This window comes from Doryrhamphus excisus, chromosome 14 (genome assembly GCF_030265055.1).
Source record: "Doryrhamphus excisus isolate RoL2022-K1 chromosome 14, RoL_Dexc_1.0, whole genome shotgun sequence".
Lineage (NCBI taxonomy): Eukaryota > Metazoa > Chordata > Actinopteri > Syngnathiformes > Syngnathidae > Doryrhamphus > Doryrhamphus excisus.
In genome coordinates, this window is record NC_080479.1 from 3,141,638 (window position 1) to 3,160,490 (window position 18,853).

At 47.6% G+C, this 18,853-nt stretch overlaps 1 protein-coding gene, 1 long non-coding RNA gene and 7 other non-coding genes across 10 annotated transcripts; 6 read left to right on the forward strand and 3 right to left on the reverse strand.

The window, feature by feature from the left end:
- Positions 1–5,345: 5,345 nt before the first annotated feature.
- trnas-cga (transfer RNA serine (anticodon CGA)) lies at positions 5,346–5,427 on the reverse strand. The gene has a single exon. It is a non-coding gene; the product is annotated as a tRNA-Ser (tRNA).
- Positions 5,428–6,368: 941 nt separating this feature from the next.
- Positions 6,369–6,442, reverse strand: trnan-guu (transfer RNA asparagine (anticodon GUU)). The gene has a single exon. It is a non-coding gene; the product is annotated as a tRNA-Asn (tRNA).
- A 495-nt stretch (positions 6,443–6,937) lies between these two features.
- trnak-uuu (transfer RNA lysine (anticodon UUU)) lies at positions 6,938–7,010 on the forward strand. Its single transcript has one exon. It is a non-coding gene; the product is annotated as a tRNA-Lys (tRNA).
- A 1,677-nt stretch (positions 7,011–8,687) lies between these two features.
- trnas-gcu (transfer RNA serine (anticodon GCU)) lies at positions 8,688–8,769 on the forward strand. The gene has a single exon. It is a non-coding gene; the product is annotated as a tRNA-Ser (tRNA).
- An 883-nt stretch (positions 8,770–9,652) lies between these two features.
- On the forward strand, positions 9,653–9,725 carry trnak-uuu (transfer RNA lysine (anticodon UUU)). Its single transcript has one exon. It is a non-coding gene; the product is annotated as a tRNA-Lys (tRNA).
- A 3,298-nt stretch (positions 9,726–13,023) lies between these two features.
- Positions 13,024–15,284, reverse strand: LOC131101724 (uncharacterized). Of its 2 annotated transcripts, none has more exons than XM_058047066.1 (6): positions 14,218–15,284; positions 14,045–14,115; positions 13,688–13,864; positions 13,555–13,601; positions 13,405–13,482; positions 13,024–13,287 (listed from the first exon to the last, which is right to left on the reverse strand). In XM_058047066.1, the coding sequence occupies exons 1-6, from the start codon at positions 14,415–14,417 to the stop codon at positions 13,168–13,170; spliced, it is 693 nt and encodes a 230-aa protein (XP_057903049.1). In that variant the 5' UTR covers positions 14,418–15,284; the 3' UTR covers positions 13,024–13,167. The 2 variants fall into 2 exon arrangements, with proteins under 2 accessions (XP_057903049.1, XP_057903048.1); XM_058047065.1 differs by having other exon boundaries at positions 13,024–13,290.
- A 624-nt stretch (positions 15,285–15,908) lies between these two features.
- On the forward strand, positions 15,909–15,982 carry trnat-cgu (transfer RNA threonine (anticodon CGU)). Its single transcript has one exon. It is a non-coding gene; the product is annotated as a tRNA-Thr (tRNA).
- Positions 15,983–16,364: 382 nt separating this feature from the next.
- trnae-cuc (transfer RNA glutamic acid (anticodon CUC)) lies at positions 16,365–16,435 on the forward strand. Its single transcript has one exon. It is a non-coding gene; the product is annotated as a tRNA-Glu (tRNA).
- A 641-nt stretch (positions 16,436–17,076) lies between these two features.
- Positions 17,077–18,242, forward strand: LOC131101728 (uncharacterized). Its single transcript, XR_009119283.1, has 4 exons — positions 17,077–17,147; positions 17,329–17,637; positions 17,710–17,787; positions 17,905–18,242. It is a non-coding gene; the product is annotated as an uncharacterized LOC131101728 (long non-coding RNA).
- The last annotated feature ends 611 nt before the right edge of the window (positions 18,243–18,853 follow it).

Genomic DNA, 18,853 nt, shown 5'->3' on the forward strand with positions numbered 1-18,853 from the left:
TAGGACACGTAAAGAGCCATAGCAGAGGATGGTTTTGATCCATCGACCTCTGGGTTATGGGCCCATCACGCTACCGCTGCGCCACTCTGCTGCTGACATCTGTACAAGTACCCAGCTTTGTGCGGCTCCTTTTGAGTGTCCTCTGTTGTCAGTGAACCTCACAAGGTCACAGTTTTTTTTTCCTGATCAGGGCACCGTTTTAGGTTGGGTGGATGAGTGATCGAAAGCGCCAGATTAAGGTTCCTTACGCTCAGGAGGCACTGGTTGAAATCCCACAGCTGGCAGCTGGTCAGCTCCATTATCCACGACTGGAATGATTTGGCAGTAAAAGACTGTCAGATTGTACAAGACACCTGAACACCTTAAGAAGAAGATTAAGAGAGGTTTTGTTCTAATGAGAAGGGTTTGTTTGTTGACATTGTGACATACAAAAGAGGTACTCCCCGTCGGGGAATCGAACCCCGGTCTCCCGCGCGGCTGGCGGGGATAGTTCAGCTGAAACGAGCTAAACTTTCCCCATTCATTTCCAATGAGAGCGAAAGGCCACTATGAATGTAATATACTTTTGTCCATGAGTGGCGCTGTGGCCGCTTCTGCTCCACCCACCACATCCATCCTGAACTTCAGGTAGAAATTAACTCTATTAAGTGTCATTATTTCATATGTTATTTGTGTTTCTCAGAGATTGCTGCGCACCGTTCAGGGTTGCAGAGTCTTCTGCGGAGAAACACCTCAACTGGGATGCATGGCAAACAACTGACACAATTGTTACTGAGGCCACATCTGTGTGCCTCAGAATATCACCCGTTATACGGCACCTTCGCACAGTTCCTGTCGGCTGCCTTCTCTGTGGTGGACCAGGAAGACCTGCAGAGGCTCCAGGATGCATACGTCTTCTGTGGCATCCAGCCTGCAAATCCCACCAAGCAGCATATTCGTGAGCACTGCAGGATAAAGATTCCTCCGCCCGGGACGCTTATTCAGAGAGTGGAAGGGGTGTTGAAGCACTTTCACCTGACCACAGATCCGAATGGCATCCCTCTTTATAAGCCCTCCATGCTAAAGTGATGGAGGATCCAACGAGTCCACATTCTGCGCGGTTGCCTCAGTGATCCTGAGGTGGAAGGGGGCATACTGTACCGCCGTGGAGGAACGATACAGTTAAACCATGTGCCAGGTGAGCGTGCAGCAGTCCCCGTCTGGATCCCCATCAGAGGCACGTCGCAGCAGGAGGGCTACCACTTTCACCAGGCCAAATGGGTGACCGGCACGCAGGTCTCTCCAGAGCTGTTCCAGGCCCAGGCCATGACAGGAGTGTGTCGCTGGAACTATCAGCGTCTGCTGGACCTGAAACTGCCAGGCGTTTCTCTCCCGCCTGTTTTCGACCTTGCACTGATATGCTCCCTGAATGCTGTTTCCAGACGGGTCTTTGGCGAAGAAAAGTACCCTGCTCTTCGTCTGGCAGCTGAAGACACCGGGGAGAGGTTTGGCCTGGAGTACAGGGAGCCAGAATGTTGTCCGGTCCCTTTAGACTGGGACAAACATAAAACCAAGAAGGACCCCGGCCACGCCACAAGTGCTCCTTCTCCAGGCACTGTCTGATCAGGGAGCAGACCCAGTGCAGCCTTCCTCCACACCTCCCACCAGGCTTTTCAGCTTTGTTCCCCACTCTGTTCACCCTCTTCAAACTTCTACTGTGACTACGTCTAGTCGTGTGGCCCCTATCCCAGCATCTGACTTGGACAACAAAGCTTCTGTTACTGAGCTTCAGCCACAGCCACAGCCACATCTAATCATGTGTCCCCTTATTCTAATAGTGTTGCATCTTGTTTGAACCAAATAACAAATGTATATCTCTTGGTTTTCTTTGCCTAGAGCCCACAAGAAGATTACCCATCCAATGTTCTACGACTGCTGCCCGCACTGGACCAGTGAAGACTGGAGGGAGAGTATTTGTGTTGGACCACAAGCGCTGGCCGTCTCCAAAGAAGTCGGCAATTGACGAGCTCCTTAATAAACACAGCGGGCACGAGGACATGATCAAGCTTGTGGTTTGGGAGTATGGCACTCTTGTCCACAAGTCCAGCAAAGACCCCAACAGCATGCTGCATCCAACATCAAAATTGCATATTTCCAAATACATAAAACACAACAGTAAATTTCTCAATACATCATCTTCACTAAATACCAGCCCAGAGAAGCTGCAACATACACAGCAGCTTTGTCAGTTGCTAAGCACTACCTCTGCTGTGCCTGTCGTGACACTGCCTGCAGCTATGGTCATTCCACCATCACCACCACCACCACCACCTGCTCATACCCCATTGGAGCAGGAGCAACCACCTCCCGTGTCAAAAAAACTCAAACAAAAACATGTCTGTGCTGTTGTCAACCAAAATCAAAATATCAAGGGGATGGGACATCAATACATGACTTTTATCAGCGGGGCCCTGTCAGATACTTTTATTGCCCCACAAAAGTTTTCCAAAATTATGGTGCAGAAGGTCTGACAAAACCCAAGATGCCATTTCAAGAGTTCAGTCAAACAGACTTCTTCCAGCGAGAGCTCGATGATACAAGAAAGAGGGTGGAGGGAAAAACAGCAGAAGAAGAGGAAGAGGGAGGAATCTCCTCCACCCCCTGTCCGAAAGTGCCGGTTCTGCAGGATGCAGCTAAAGCAGGGTCCGAACAGCCCCCACATCCACACTGGCTTTCCAGGGCAAGCAGGGAAGTACATCTACTGCCCTGCCAAAGTCTTCTCTATCTATAGAGAGAACGGGATGGAAAGAGAGATGAGCTGGAGGGAGTTCCAGGCCTCTCCTTTTTATGAAAAAGAGAAACAACGGCAGCAAAATAAATGAACATTTTTTTTATTATTCATAGCTTGTGATTAGTATTCATTTTTTATTTCTGAGAGTGTTTTTGAGTGTGGCATGGCAACCTGATAAATAAATATTCTTTATTACATTGCATTGATTTTGTGTTTTATTTCAAGCACTGGTATCAATATAAGCCTGATATGAATAGTTTGGAATCATATAGGGATTAATTGGAATAAAAATATATTGTGGAGAAGAAAATGGTGACTTGACTGATGCTTAGACGGGATTCGGACACCTGACTTCATTTCTCCAAAGTCTCTCTGCTTGTCTGACATCTGTCTCGCATCCTGATTGGCTGGCAGCAAATGTCAACAACACAAGCGCGGCCCGCGCTTGGCAAGTGAGAATTCTACCACTGAACCACCAATGTCACGTGGGGACACACTGTAAGAGAACAAAATTCAACTGTCAAGTGGATGAGCCTCTGCAAAGTGGCGCTGAATGACAAAACATCACAATGTCATACTCTTTGGATTCAAGCACCTTCTGGCGTAATGGGATCCACAACAATCACGTCAGCTGTGGATGCAACGTCAATTCGTTCTTGAAGGGCAAGTGACAAAAAGAAGTACATGGTTCACAAATCAGCTGCCAAAGTTTCACTGACCAAGCACCCAGGCACTGCTGGGATTTGAACCCGCGATCTCCTGTTTACTAGACAGGCACTTTGACCAGCTTAGCCACAGTGCCAGCAGTTCATCTGGTACCAACACAAAAACAGTTCGCCAATGGGGAAAAATGTTCATACAAGGGAGGGAGTCCAAAGTCCAACACATGTGTGAATTGAGAGTCCCTGGGTGGGCTCGAACCACCAACCTCTCAGTTAACAGCCAAACGTGCTGACCAATTGCGCGACAGGGAGTACAACAGCATGACTGCAGTAAGGTTTCACTAAGTGCTGTCCACCTTAACTCTCGGGTGGTCCGGTCTGTTACGTTTCAGGTGTCATTCTGAATACTGCCCTTTCGCAGGAAAAGAGCCTTTGTACTTTTTCAACATGAGCTCTAAAGAAAGGTATAAGCTGAGATATACTGCATTGGCCGGGTACCGGACCCGGGCCTCCCGCTTGACAAGTGAGAATTCTACCACTGAACCACCAATGCCATGTTAGGAAACACTGTCGGAGAACAAATTAAATTGTCGAGTGGATGTGCCCCTGCAAAGTGGCGCTGAATGACAAAACACAACATCACAACACACGCACGGGATGCCAGGGGAGGCCGAGTACTAACAGAGCTGAGCGAGAGGGCATAAGAAAAAAAATTGTGACCTTGTGGTGGTTACCCGGCAGCACCAAGGATATGGCGCACGTCTGATGCGTAATGCATGCCAGGTGATGTTCATCTAGCGAGCGGACATTCTTGTGGGGGACAAGCTCAACAGTAGGAATGTTGAGAGAACTGACCAGTCCGCTATCAATGAAGTTCTCGTCCGCCCCAGAGTCAATTAATGCTGTGGTAGGAGAAGCTTCCCCCGCCCAGGATATCGTACCTTCCACCTGAAGTCGGCCCACCAAAGCGGATGACGCAGCCGGTGTGGTCGGAGCGGGCAGTGCCAGCAGCTGGGGAATATCCCTGGTGGAGGAAGAGCGTTGGCGTGCTGGGCGAACTGGACAGCGGGAAATTGTGTGTAGGACTCCCACAGTACAGGCACAGCCACAGGCGTGGACGGTGACTCCTCTCCGCTGACGAAAGGCGACTGGCTCCCAGTTGCATGGGGACGACACTCCCGACGTCAACAGACAGCGCACCGATGCTGGAGCAGGGAGGGAGGAGTGGTGCCGGAAGAGCCCCAGGAGGTGGGATTTGGAGCCGACGTGTGGGTCGGAGAGGCTCCGCCCTCCGCTGTGCACTGCGCTCCCGCAGCCGGTTGTCGAGTCGAATGGATAGCGACAGAGAGCGGCTGGAATGACAAGGCGCTGCGGAGCGCATATCGGGCGAGCCTCAGCCAACAAGTGCAAGATGAGCTGGCCGCTTGGGATGAGACCCAGACGCTGAGGCTCGCCCGATACGCGTTTCGTAGCGCCTTGTCATTCCAGCAGCTCTCTGCCGCTATCCCGGTCAGCGTGTGGTGCTCATAACGCCAAGGTCATGGGTTCTACCCCCCGTACTGGCCACTCTTCTTTATGTGCTCCAGGAACAACATAAGGGCGACAACCCACTGGCCCCCATATCCAACATCACACCACCCACCCACCTGTGAAACACCCTCGACAAGGCCGCTGAAAGACCGGGGAGAGGTAAAGAAAACAGCATGTCAAAGCAGAGTGGCAACAAACCTCTCGGCCACCGAGACTGCAAGAAGCAGATCAATGGGGACAGTGGACTCCATTATCCTCTACCCAAAATTTAGACCTCCAGTGTAGAGAATGCGGACCGTGAAAGGACAACACCCCGGCCCTCATAACCAACAGTACTCCACCACAAGGTAAACAGCATGGCGGCAACAAATGCCCAGCCAAAGCGTCACAGACAGGATTCCAACCTGTGCGGGGAAACCCCATTGGATTTCGAGTCCAACGCCTTAACCTCTCGGCCACCGTGACTCCTTGGAAAAGACCAATGGGGGCAGGTGACCCCATTGTTCTAGAACCAAAATTTTGCTGAAGGATCAGCTGGCAACATGTGCATGGGAGGAAGACACATGGTTTGTGTGAGGGGCTACACAAGTCTTTCCACTTCTAGTTAAAAGCCAGGCACCTCACATTGTTTCCATAAAGTACCAAGGGATTGTCCTGTTGCCCTTGTATTTTGTGGGCAAAAAGGAGGCGTTTGCAAGTGGACCTCAGACCCTATCACTGGTCACCTGAACAGGGACTTGAATCCCGGACACTCAGATCAAAAGTCTAATGTTCAGGTGACTGGCTCAAACTTTGTCTGACCACTCTTTTGTCCAGAAGATATTTGGCTAATGTGGTCTGTTTTCTTAAACCTGCAAATGTCCAAATACACAAGGGTATTGTCTTTGTAGGGAGCATTGTAGTACATGTGACATGTATACTACATATGACATCAGAAATGATGGGTCTTTATTCAACAGAACAAGAACAACATTTCTTTTAAATAACGGCATAGGAGCTGCTGAAACACAGAGAAGGCACTGCTGGGATTTGAACCCAGGATCTCCTGTTTACTAGACATGTCTGTCAAAAAATCACAACAGTATACAGTGTCTTCTCTTAAGGGCCCCTGCTTACCAGTTGATGGGGTTTGACTTGATTCCTTTTAACATAAAAGCATTCCGTCGTCTCTTAATCTATAATCCTGGCTGGCGCTTTTGCAAAAGCTAATATTTTCAAGCAGAGCTTCAAACTGAAATCTGTGACTTGATCAACCTAACTTCTGATCAAATGTGTTAGACCATGGAAGCTGGAATGTGCTTTTGAAAAGTCATTGACACGCAGTTTGCCAATTGGGAACCACACAAGTGCTGTGCAAGAGTGGAGCGCAAACATGAAGGAACAGCGACACTGATGCATCCAGAGAACGTCCCTGGGTGGGCTCGAACCACCAGCCTCCCGGTTAACAGCCGAGCGCGCTGACCGATTGCGCCACAGAGACTCACACCCTGCCAACTTCTGTTCAGTTGAAGCCATACTAACGCATGCTATGCGTCCAGCATGCCCTTTGTTTTGGATGTGACTCGCACCTTCTGGTGTAACAATCGAGGCATTGCAAACCAGGACACCAGCTTTACTCTTTGATGAACGCAAAGTATTTTTGGGTACAATCCAGGGGTCTTGTGTTCTCACGGAAATGGCTCTGTCCTTTTTCAACATGAGTTGAGACGAAATGTATTAAAATAGACAGACTGCATTGGTCACTCAATCAGAATTTCTCAGTTTGCCAATTTCAGACTGCGTGACAAAGAATCAAGTCAAACTCCATCGACAGGATGGACAGGGGACAACAAAGCAGGGAAGATAAGGGATAGGGAGGAGAGGGGAAAGATGCGACCGCCTTTGTTGAGAGCCAGAGAAGAAGCTCTCATCTCTGCAAGGTCAAGTACAGTATGCCAGAAGATTTTACCTTGTGAGTTGTCCTCGTTCAACAGACGCCTGGATAGCTCAGTTGGTAGAGCATCAGACTTTTAATCTGAGGGTCCAGGGTTCAAGTCCCTGTTCAGGCGGTGAAGGGAGGCAGGCCCCTTCCCTGAATAACTTGTTTAAGTAAACCTTTTCGACCAAGCACCTTTGCGATCTTCCAGGACTGTGGGTAAACGCCATTCTCAATAATTAAATTGAAGATACAGTGCGAGGCAGGCACTTTGACCAGCTTAGCCACAGCACCAGCTGTGCATCTGGCACCAACACAAAAACAGTTCGCCAATGGGGAAAAATGTTCATACAAGGGAGGGAGTCCAAAGTCCAACACGTGTGAATTGAGAGTCCCTGGGTGGGCTCGGTTATCAAACTCGCTCCCAAGGAAATGTTGGAACTTGGGAAAGCATTAAGAATGGCAAGAAGTAGGATTCTTAATCCTACTTCTTGCCAAAAGCCTACCCTATGGTAGAAGATAAGATTCGTCCCTCAGTGGGGAAATTTGCAAGGTCCCGCAAGTTCCGCAACAGCAGTGGGAGTACCTCAGTATGTTTACAGACCATGGACTCCTCCTAAATTTAGATACATAGCCTTATCCATGCCAAAACCACACAACAACCTTGACCAAATCCTGACTGACATAACTGACTTGGTACATAATCACCGTCTCAACGGAACTGAATTAGCCCAACTGTTGACATTGACCACAGGCTCCAAGTATGGTGCTTTTTGTACGGCTATTTAGCCAATTTGGCCAAAGGGGAATTCAGAACACCCTCGTGGCCCATTGCCATTTTTATGGTACCTGGCGACTTCAACCAGTGAACTCCACTGTACCGCTTATCCTCATCGACGGACTGTATTCCCCACCCTTTACCAGCATGGGGACATTCCAACCCAAGATGAGAACACACTGGACCAGGTACACAGCAACATAGTACGTGGCACAGACACAGCTTCACCCTACCCCCACTTTTAGCCCGACTGAAAAAGCAGAGAAACCCCTTTGCAGCTGAAATTGCTCAGTTGGGAGAGCGCTGGATTGAATCGCTAAAGGTCCCTGGATGTAGGACCCGACCTTGAGTTCGCGCAAATGTTCACAGCATTAGGTCTGCAAAGTGTTCAGCTGATGCACATTTACTGGAAAGGAAAATGGGCTTTTGTCACGGTAGCCATGCCGACACAAGCTAAAATGTTTCTCCTGCCAGGACAACACCCACATGAAATTCAAGCTTTGCTCGCAGACGAAAAAGAACCAGCTGGAATGAGCAATCTGCACCTCCAAGTCTGAGTTTATGGTTCTTGCCCAGAAAAGCATAGCTCACAGCCGTAATTGTATAGTGGTTCCTACTCTGTGTTGTGGCCGCAGCAACCCCGGCCGATTCAGGGTCATGGCAGGTGTGTGTTGCTTTTGTAATTGTATTGTCTGAAAAGACAAGATTGTCTGTCCACTTGAAGTGTGGTGCTATAAAAATACACTAGTTTTGACCACACCTGTATTTTTAGTAAACATTATTAGCATGCAATGAATCAAAGTATAAGGTACGATGTCGGAGATCAAGAACGCTTTTGTTGGCAAAAAAAGCCATAACATATCATTCCGACAATACGGGTATCAAACCCGCTATTTCTTGCATGTAGAGCAAGAACTCTAGCCTTTGAGTTAAATCCCCCCGCTGCACAGGAAGGCTGCCACAATTTCTGCAACACCAAAACACTAATTAAGATGTGTCATTTTGAGTCAACATGACCATGTCCACAAAGGAGATGAGGTGACCGAGAGGTTAAGGTGATGGACTGCTAATCCATTGTGTTCTGCACGCATGGGTTTGAATCCCATCCTCATCGGACTATACTAATGCACCAGTTTTGACACCACCTGTGTTTTTAGGAAACATCATTAGAATGCAAATAATTAATTGCATTCTTGTGGGGGACAAGCTCAACAGTAGGAATGTTGAGAGAACTGACCAGTCCGCTATCAATGAAGTTCTCGTCCGCCCCAGAGTCAATTAATGCTGTGGTAGGAGAAGCTTCCCCCGCCCAGGATATCGTACCTTCCACCTGAAGTCGGCCCACCAAAGCAGATGACGCAGCCGGTGTGGTTGGAGCGGGCAGTGCCAGCAGCTGGGGAATATCCCTTGTGGAGGAAGAGCGTTGGCGTGCTGGGCGAACTGGACAGCGGGAAATTGTGTGTAGGACTCCCACAGTACAGGCACAGCCACAGGCGTGGACGGTGACTCCTCTCCGCTGACGAAAGGCGACTGGCTCCCAGTTGCATGGGGACGACACTCCCAACGTCATCAGACGGCGCTCTGTGTTTTGTCTGAGTCACGGCTGGTGTGTGTTGCTTTTTGTTGTTTTCTTGCCTGAAAGGACTTCTCGCTCGACCCAATTTTACTCTTGGCGAAACACTGATAATCCAGAACATAGCCTTAAACTGCAGGTGCATTAGTTGGAGGGCTCGTGGCCACCTGGTCACCTGAACAGGGACTTGAATCCCGGACACTCAGATCAAAAGTTTATTGTTCAGGTGATTGGCTCAACCTTTGTCTTGTCTGACCATTAACTATTTTTGTCCAGAAGATATTTGGATTGTCCATGTGGGCAGTTTAAGACCTCCGTCGATCTTGGAGGTGGCAATTTCGGGACAGGGGCTTCTTCATCTCTGCAAGGTCAAGTACAGTATGCCAGAAGATTTTGCCTTGTGAGTTGTCCTCATTCATCAAGCGCCTGGATAGCTCAGTTGGTAGAGCATCAGACTTTTAATCTGATTGTCCAGGGTTCAAGTCCCTGTTCAGGCGGAGAAGAGTAGACCCCACATTACCAGCATGGGGACATACCAACCCAAGATGAGAACACGCTGGGCCAGGTACACAGCAACATATGTGGCAGAAACACAGCTTCACCCTGGCCCCTCTTTTAGCCTCTACTGAAAAAGCGGAACACCACCTTTGCAGCTGAAATCGCTCAGTTGGGTGACTGCGAGACAACGTTAGAGGAGGTTACAAGCCAAACCTGTCAAGCCGTGATTGTGATTTCATGTTTTGTTGAAGAAAGGCCCATAATTTGTGGAACAATTTTCCCTACAAGGGAGAAACATTTGTCGATTTGGACAATTGTCAATATGCCCCCACTTTGGACGCATCGTCTTGTGTCATTGTTTGGCAACTGCTTCACCAGTCCCCTTAAATGGCTCACCCTTCATAGTGTAGTGGTTAGCACGTTTGCCTTACATGCAAAAGGTCCCTAGTTGGAAACTGGGTGGAAGCAAGGCCGTTCAATTCCTTCTTTCACAAAAAAATCAAGGTGACAAATGGGAAAAAGGATATGTGCTTGATCCCTGAAGGTGTGTACATGGGCATCTGTCCCCAGTTTGGACACATAATCCATATTTCCCGGATGACTGATCGGGTGCGTCACTGGCCTGCACGAAGGGGCTTATCAGAATCAGAAAAGGTTTATTGCCATGTATGATCAAACACATACTAGGAATTTGTTTTGGTGTAGTAGGTGCATACACATCTATTAAAAAAGAATGAGAATACAAAATATGAAATACAAAATATGAAGATACAAAATATACAGAATAACAGTATAAATATATGTACACAGTCTGTTTTTGTTTGTTATTCCGGAAGTGCAGTCTGATTGTTTTTCCTAAGAGTCCAAACTGAGCGTTAATGTAACGTATACAATGAAAGTGTCAAAGTGGCAGGATGAGGCAGAGGTGGGGTGTGAAGAGTGTCATGTGGGGTTCCGGGTCTTGTTGATGAGGCTGACAGCAGACGGGAAGAAACTGTTCTTGTGACGTGAGGTTTTGGTCCTGATGGACCGCAGCCTCCTGCCAGAGGGGAGCGTCTCGAAGAGTCTATGTCCGGGGTGAGAGGGATCGGCCACAATCCTTTCTGCACGCCTCAGGGTCCTGGAGGCGTACAGATCCTGGAGGGATGGGAGATTGCAGCCAATCACCTTCTCTGCAGACCGAATGACACGCTGCAGCCTGCCTTTGTCCTTAGCAGTGGCAGCAGCGTGCCAGATGGTGATGGAGGAGGTGAGGATGGACTCAATGATGGAGGTGTAGAAGTGCACCATCATTGTCTTTGGCAGGCTGAATTTCTTCAGCTGCCGTAGGAAGTACATCCTCTGCTGAGCCTTCTTGATGAGGGAGCTGATGTTCGGCTCCCACTTGAGGTCCTGGGAGATGATGGTACCCAGGAAGCGGGAGGACTCCACAATGTCAATTGTAGAGTCACAGAGGGTGATGGGGACAGGAGAGGCTGATTTCTTCCTGTTGTCCACAACCATCTCCACTGTTTTTAGGGCGTTGAGCTCCAGGTTGTTCAGGTTGCACCAAGTCGCCAGATGGTCAACCTCCCACCTGTAGGCGGACTCGTCACCGTCAGAGATGAGTCCGATGAGGGTGGTGTCGTCCGCAAACTTCAGGAGCTTGACAGACTGGTGACTGGAGGTACAACTGTTCGTGTACAGGGAGAAGAGCAGAGGAGAAAGAACGCAGCCCTGGGGGGATCCGGTGCTGATGGTTCTTGTATCGGAGAAGTGTTTCCCCAGCTTCACACACTGTTTCCTGTCAGACAGGAAGTCTGTAATCCACCTGCAGGTGGAGTCAGGCACGCTCAGCTGGGAGAGCTTCTCCTGGAGCAGAGATGGGAGGATGGTGTTGAATGCAGAGCTGAAGTCCACGAACATGATCCTAGCGTAGGTTCCTGCGGAGTCCAGGTGCTGGAGGATGTAGTGGAGGGCCAAGTTGACTGCATCGTCTACAGACCTGTTGGCTCTGTAGGCAAACTGCAGGGGGTCTAGGAGAGGGTCGGTGATGACTTTGAGGTGAGAGAGCACAAGGCGCTCAAGGACTTCATGACCACGGAGGTCAGGGCGACGGGTCTGAAGTCATTAAGTCCTGTGGTCCTTGGCTTTTTGGGAACAGGGATGATGGTTGCGGTCTTGAAGCAGGCAGGCACGTGGCATGTCTCCAGTGAGGTGTTGAAAATCTCTGTGAGCACTGGAGACAGCTGGTCAGCGCAGTGCTTCAAGGCGGACGGAGACACAGAGTCCGGTCCAGCTGCTTTCCGGGGGTTCTGTCTCCTGAAGAGTTTGTTTACGTCTCTCTCGTGGATGGAAAGAGTCGTCACTGAGGTGGGTGAGGAGGGGGAAGGGAGGGCCATTAAGGCAGGTCTTGGTGGCTGGAGCTGGAGCTGTTGGAAGGTGTCGAGGGGGATGGTTGCTGGACTGTCCTTTTGTCTTTCAAAGCGGCAGTAGAACTCGTTCAGGTCGTTGGCTAGGCGTCGGTCGTTGATGGAGTGGGGGGCTTTAGGCTTGTAGTTGGTGATCTGCCTGAGCCCTTTCCAGACAGACGCAGAGTCGTTAGCTGAGAATTGGTGTTGGAGCTTCTCAGAGTACAGTCGTTTAGCCTCTTTCACCGCCTTGCTAAACTTGTACTTCGACTCTTTGTATTTGTTTATGTCCCCACTCCTGAAGGCCTCCTCCTTCGCCAACCTTAAATGTCTGAGTTTGGCTGTGAACCAGGGTTTGTCGTTGTTGTAACTCACCCTGGTGCGTGATGGAACGCAGCAGTCCTCACAGAAGCTGATGTAGGACGTCACAGCCTCTGTGTACTCATCCAGACTGTTGGTAGCAGTCCTGGGCCCCGTTTCACGAAGCAGGTTTAGTGAAAACTCGGAGTATGTTAACCCTGAAATGAGGGAAACTCTGAGTTTTCCGTTTCAAAAAGGGAGGTAAGTCAAACCAGAGACAGAGGAGTAACTCCAGCCTGTTTCACAGAGAGAGGTAACTTAACCTCGGTGTCAGTTACTATGGCAACAGACTCTGTGAACATAACCTGGTCGGGACCAGGTTTTCTTCAATGAACCTCGAGTTTCTTTCTGTCTCCGGTGTGATTCATTCATTGTTGCGCGTGTTTAAAGCCAGTTTGGTCGTTTTTCATAATCACCATCACCAACAGCAGTAAAATAAACAGAAAGACAAAAAAAAATTTATTTGGTCTTCTTTATTTCCTACAAATAAGAAAAAAAAATGGTTTCTTACTTTTTAATTGTTACAATCATCAACACAATTCACCTATGACCATGCACCCACCTCTAACTTGTGTTTTAATAATTCAATTTCCAGATCCGTTTTAGATATTTTTCTGTTTTTTGTACTGTTTTTAATAAATGCACTTTGTAGATTTCTTTTAGTGGTAGCTGGGAACACATAAGGATGACATTATACAGTTGCACATGAATTCCACTGAATTAACCTCTGGAATTTACTGAATACGTATCTCACTGTGTCAATCTGTGCTGTGGAGGTTGAGGGACCCTCTTCCTGCTGCCCAGCCATGCTCTGCTAAAATGGATAAGAATCCGTTAATACTTCAGTGTAGGCTAAAAGTCACTATAATCCACAAAAGCATGTAAACACATGTGAATGGAGAGGAAATCAGTAACATCAAGATTTTACCTCTGTAGGCCTCTCAGGCTCCCTCTCAGACACCATAGAGAAGGCAGCAGACATTGTGGTCCCATCATCTTCATCGTCCTGTTTAGAGTGTTGTGTTTCACTATGCTATACTTTAAATATGGCATCATCTCTGGACTATTGGCTACTTACAGTTAAAGTGGCACATGGATCCACTAGACCAAGTACGCCTTCAGAATCTGTTGAGACAAAAGAAAAACACATGAAAGGGAAATTAACATTGAACTATAGGCCCCAAAAGAAGTTTGAGGCCTAGGCCTATTACATCTTATCAAGGCTGGTGGCTCCTGTGTAATCATGTCCGAGGATGAGGTTCCTCCAGGGATCCCCTCTGCGACTGGTCTCCCGACAGTCTGACTCATGGCCAGCTCCTCTGCCTCGGTCAGACGTGGTGGGGGTGGTCCTCCGCCAGTTTTGCGGGCAGATGCCCGCTTTCTGTTGGCTGAGTAGAAGTTAGATGTTGCTTTTCATATGTCTGATTTAACTGTATACAGGCGAGGACATTTATGTGTGTGAAAACAATATTATGTTGGAGATAATGCACACTGAAACAGCTGCTGAATGATATTTAGTGGTAAACACGATTAAAAAAGGCACCCTGAGTGTTATGCTGAGGGCTTACCTGTTTGAACAATGTTTTTATATTTCATCTTCAGCTGCTTCCACGTTCTTTTTTCGCCGGTGGGATTACATCTAAGTGACATAAATTGTAGCTGTAACACCATTCTACTTGTTTGCATCTGTAGCCTAATATTATTGTGATTACATAAATGTATATAATAAATTTAAACTTACGCATTGACTCGAGCAGTAATCTTCTCCCACGCCGACTCGCGTTCTTTCGCTGCTGCAGCCGTGTTGCTTTTCTTTTTAAAAACGCTTTCAATGTTGCTTTTCTTTTTAAAAACGCTTTCAAATTTGCCGTATGACCGCATTAATATATCCAGTTCCAGAGGACTGAAATACGACGATCTTTTCTTCTCACTCGTTGCCATGGTGAATCGAGGGAACGGGGCTCCATTGATCAGGGCTTTTTAAAGTCGTGGTGCACGCGCTTAACTCAGAGTGAACAAACTCTGTGTTGATTGAACCAATTGAAATCACCTGTTCTGAAACCCGTAAGTCAGAGTTTCCTGTCTCAGAGTAGATCAACTCAGAGTTCAGGGTTAGACTCCAGAGTTGCTTGAACCTGCTTCTTGAAACGGGGCCCTGAACACATCCCAGTCAGTGGAGTCCAAACACGCCTGGAGATCCTCCACAGCCTCACTGGTCCACTTCCTTGATGTCCTCACTACAGGTTTGCAGAGCTTTAGTTTCTGCCTGTACGCAGGAATCAGGTGGACCATGATGTGGTCAGAGAGTCCCAGAGCAGCACGGGGGACGGCGTGATAAGCATCCCTGACTGTAGTGTAACAATGATCCAGAATATTCTCCTCTCTGGTCGGGCATTTGATAAACTGTTTGTATTTAGGGAGTTCGTGGGTGAGGTTGCCTTTGTTAAAGTCACCAAGGACAATAACTAAGGAGTCCGGGTAGGTCCACTCCACACACAGTATCTGGTCGGCGATCATGCGCTGTGCGCCCTGCACGTTGGCCTGCAGCGGGATGTAGACGCCAACCAGAATGAATGAAGCGAACTCACGGGGTGAATAAAAAGGCTTGCAGTTAATGGTGAAATATTCCAGGTCAGGAGAAAAGTGCTGCTGGATCACTGTCACATCGTTGCACCAACCACTGTTGATATAGAAACAGATTCCTCCACCTTTGGTTTTGCCGGAAAGTTCCGTGTCTCTGTCCGCGCGATGGAGTTGGAAGCCAGCCAGCTGCAGCGCAGAGTCCGGTATTAATCCACAGAGCCACGTCTCAATAAAGCACAAAACCGCAGATGAAGAGAAGTCCCTGCTTTTTCCCAACAGCAGTTGTAGTTCATCTAGTTTGTTGGGAAGTGAACGCACGTTAGAGAGAAATATCCCGGGTAGCGACGTGCGTAATCCCCGCGCACGAGCGCGCCGGGCCCGTTTTCCTCTCCTCCGGCGTTTCGCTGCGTGTGCAAGGGTGAGCGCACCTTTGACCAATATATCCAAAATTTCCACTGTTGGAAGCAGAAATTTAGGAAATAAATCCTCTGGTGTTGCTCCCCTGATGTTCATGAGCTCTTCCCTGGTGAAAGAGCTCCCGGTACCGGCGCAAAAAACAGTTTTGTAACATAAAACAAAGCAAAACAATGCGCACCAACACACCGAGGCAGCCGTCCGTGGCGCCATCTTTTAGACGCAGTCCTTCTTGTAGGAAGGAGGTGGCCGCTGTGGTGTCGTTGCATGCAAACAACATCCTCATCCTTGACACAGCGAAGACCAAGGAGGAGAATAATCGTGGATTCGGTCCGCTTACACTGGCAGGATTTCACCAGTCCTGTTGAAAGCCTGGCCACTGGTGTGGTTTCCGTCATGCAGTGGTTCGCCTAACACTGAAGACACTCCTTCGCCGGCGCTGTGGCTTAGTTGGTCAAAGTTCCTGTCTCGTAGACAGGAGATCCTGGGTTCAAATCCCAGCAGTGCCTTGCATATGTGTTTCAGCGACTCCATTTTTTCTCTCCAACATTTCAAGTAAATGTTTTAAATCAGACGTCATGTTCTGTTGAAGAAATATCCATCATTTCTGATGTCATATGTAGCATAAATGTCATATGTACTACAATGCTCTCGACAAAGGCAAAAACATTGTGCATTTGGACATTTGCGGGGCTAAGAAAACAGACCACATTAGCAAAACAAAAGAGGTTCGGGTCTAACATTTAAGGGAAGCGCTCTACTATCTGAGGTAATTCCCCTGCTGCTGCAATGTTGGCAGAGAAGGTCCAGTCACAGAACTATTTTGGTTCCTTTGCTGGAGCACGTCAAAGTGACACTGTCTCTGCCTTGCTGAGTGCAGCCATAAAGCAGTCCCTGGTGGTCTAGTGGCTAGGATTCGGCGCTCTCACCGCCGCGGCCGGGTTCGATTCCCGGTCAGGGAATTGACATTTGGGTAGGTTTTGACTGGAGCTAGGATTTGTCTTCGGCCTTGGTCGAATGGTTGGGGTCATCTTGAAGCACAAACCGTTGTCATCCTGAAGCGACTGACAACAGAAATATAAACAAAACATGGACAACACAATAAGACAAGGTCCTGGGCCCCGTTTCACGAAGCAGGTTCAACCAACTCTGGAGTCTAACCCTGAACTCTGAGTTGATCTACTCTGAGACAGGAAACTCTGACTTACGGGTTTCAGAACAGGTGATTTCAATTGGTTCAATCAACACAGAGTTTGTTCACTCTGAGTTAAGCGCGTGCACCACGACTTTAAAAAGCCCTGATCAATGGAGCCCCGTTCCCTCGATTCACCATGGCAACGAGTGATAAGAAAAGATCGTCATATTTCAGTCCTCTGGAACTGGATATATTAATGCGGTCATACGGCAAATTTGAAAGCGTTTTTAAAAAGAAAAGCAACACGGCTGCAGCAGCGAAAGAACGCGAGTCGGCGTGGGAGAAGATTAGTGCTCGAGTCAATGTGTAAGTTTAAATTTATTATATACATTTATGTAATCACAATAATATTAGGCTACAGATGCAAACAAGTAGAATGGTGTTATATCTACAATTTATGTCACTTAGATGTAATCCCACCGGCGAAAAAAGAACGTGGAAGCAGCTGAAGATGAAATATAAAAACATTGTTCAAACAGGTAAGCCCTCAGCATAACAGTCAGGGTGCCTCTTTTTAATCATGTTTACCACTAAATATCATTCAGCAGCTGTTTCAGTGTGCATTAACTCCAACATAATATTGTTTTCACACACATAAATGTCCTCACCTGTATACAGTTAAATCAGACATATGAAAAGCAACATCTAACTTCTACTCAGCCAACAGAAAGCGGGCATCTGCCCGCAAAACTGGCGGAGGACCACCCCCACCACGTCTGACCGAGGCAGAGGAGCTGGCCATGAGTCAGACTGTCGGGAGGCCAGTCACAGAGGGGATCCCTGGAGGAACCTCATCCTCGGACATGATTACACAGGAGCCACCAGCCTTGATAAGATGCAATAGGCATAGGCCTCAAACTTTTTTGGGGCCTATATTTCAATGTTAATTTCCCTTTCATGTGTTTTTCTTTTGTCTCAACAGATTCTGAAGGCGTACTTGGTCTAGTGGATCCATGTGCCACTTTAACTGTAAGTAGCCAATAGTCCAGAGATGATGCCATATTTAAAGTATAGCATAGTGAAACACAACACTCTAAACAGGATGATGAAGATGATGGGACCACAATGTCTGCTGCCTTCTCTGTGGTGTCTGAGAGGGAGCCTGAGAGGCCTACAGAGGTAAAATCTTGATGTTACTGATTTCCTCTCCATTCACATGTGTTTACATGCTTTTGTGGATTATAGTGACTTTTAGCCTACACTGAAGTATTAACGGATTCTTATCCATTTTAACAGAGCATGGCTGGGCAGCAGGAAGAGGGTCCCTCAACCTCCACAGCACAGATTGACACAGTGAGATACGTATTCAGTAAATTCCAGAGGTTAATTCAGTGGAATTCATGTGTAACTGTATAATGTCATCCTTATGTGTTCCCAGCTACCACTAAAAGAAATCTACAAAGTGCATTTATTAAAAACAGTACAAAGAACAGAAAAAGAAATGGTGCTGCTGGACCGCCAGATAACTAAAACGGATCTGGAAATTGAATTATTAAAACACAAGTTAGAGGTGGGTGCATGGTCATAGGTGAATTGTGTTGATGATTGTAACAATTAAAAAGTAAGAAACCATTTTTTTTTCTTATTTGTAGGAAATAAAGAAGACCAAATAAAATTTGTTTTGTCTTTCTGTTTATTTTACTGCTGTTGGTGATGGTGATTATGAAAAACGACCAAACTGACTTTAAACACGCGCGTCAATGAATGAATCACACCGTGTGTAGCGTAAGAGGGCGGAGACAGAAAGAAACTCGAGGTTCATTGAAGAAAACCCGGTCCCGACCAGGTTATGTTCACAGAGTCTGTTGCCATAGTAACTGACACCGAGGTTAAGTTACCTCTCTCTGTGAAACAGGCTGGAGTTACCTCTGTAGGCCTCTCAGGCTCCCTCTCAGACACCACAGAGAAGGCAGCAGACATTGTGGTCCCATCATCTTCATCATCCTGTTTAGAGTGTTGTGTTTCACTATGCTATACTTTAAATATGGCATCATCTCTGGACTATTGGCTACTTACAGTTAAAGTGGCACATGGATCCACTAGACCAAGTACGCCTTCAGAATCTGTTGAGACAAAAGAAAAACACATGAAAGGGAAATTAACATTGAAATATAGGCCCAAAAGAAGTTTGAGACCTATGCCTATTGCATCTTATCAAGGCTGGTGGCTCCTGTGTAATCATGTC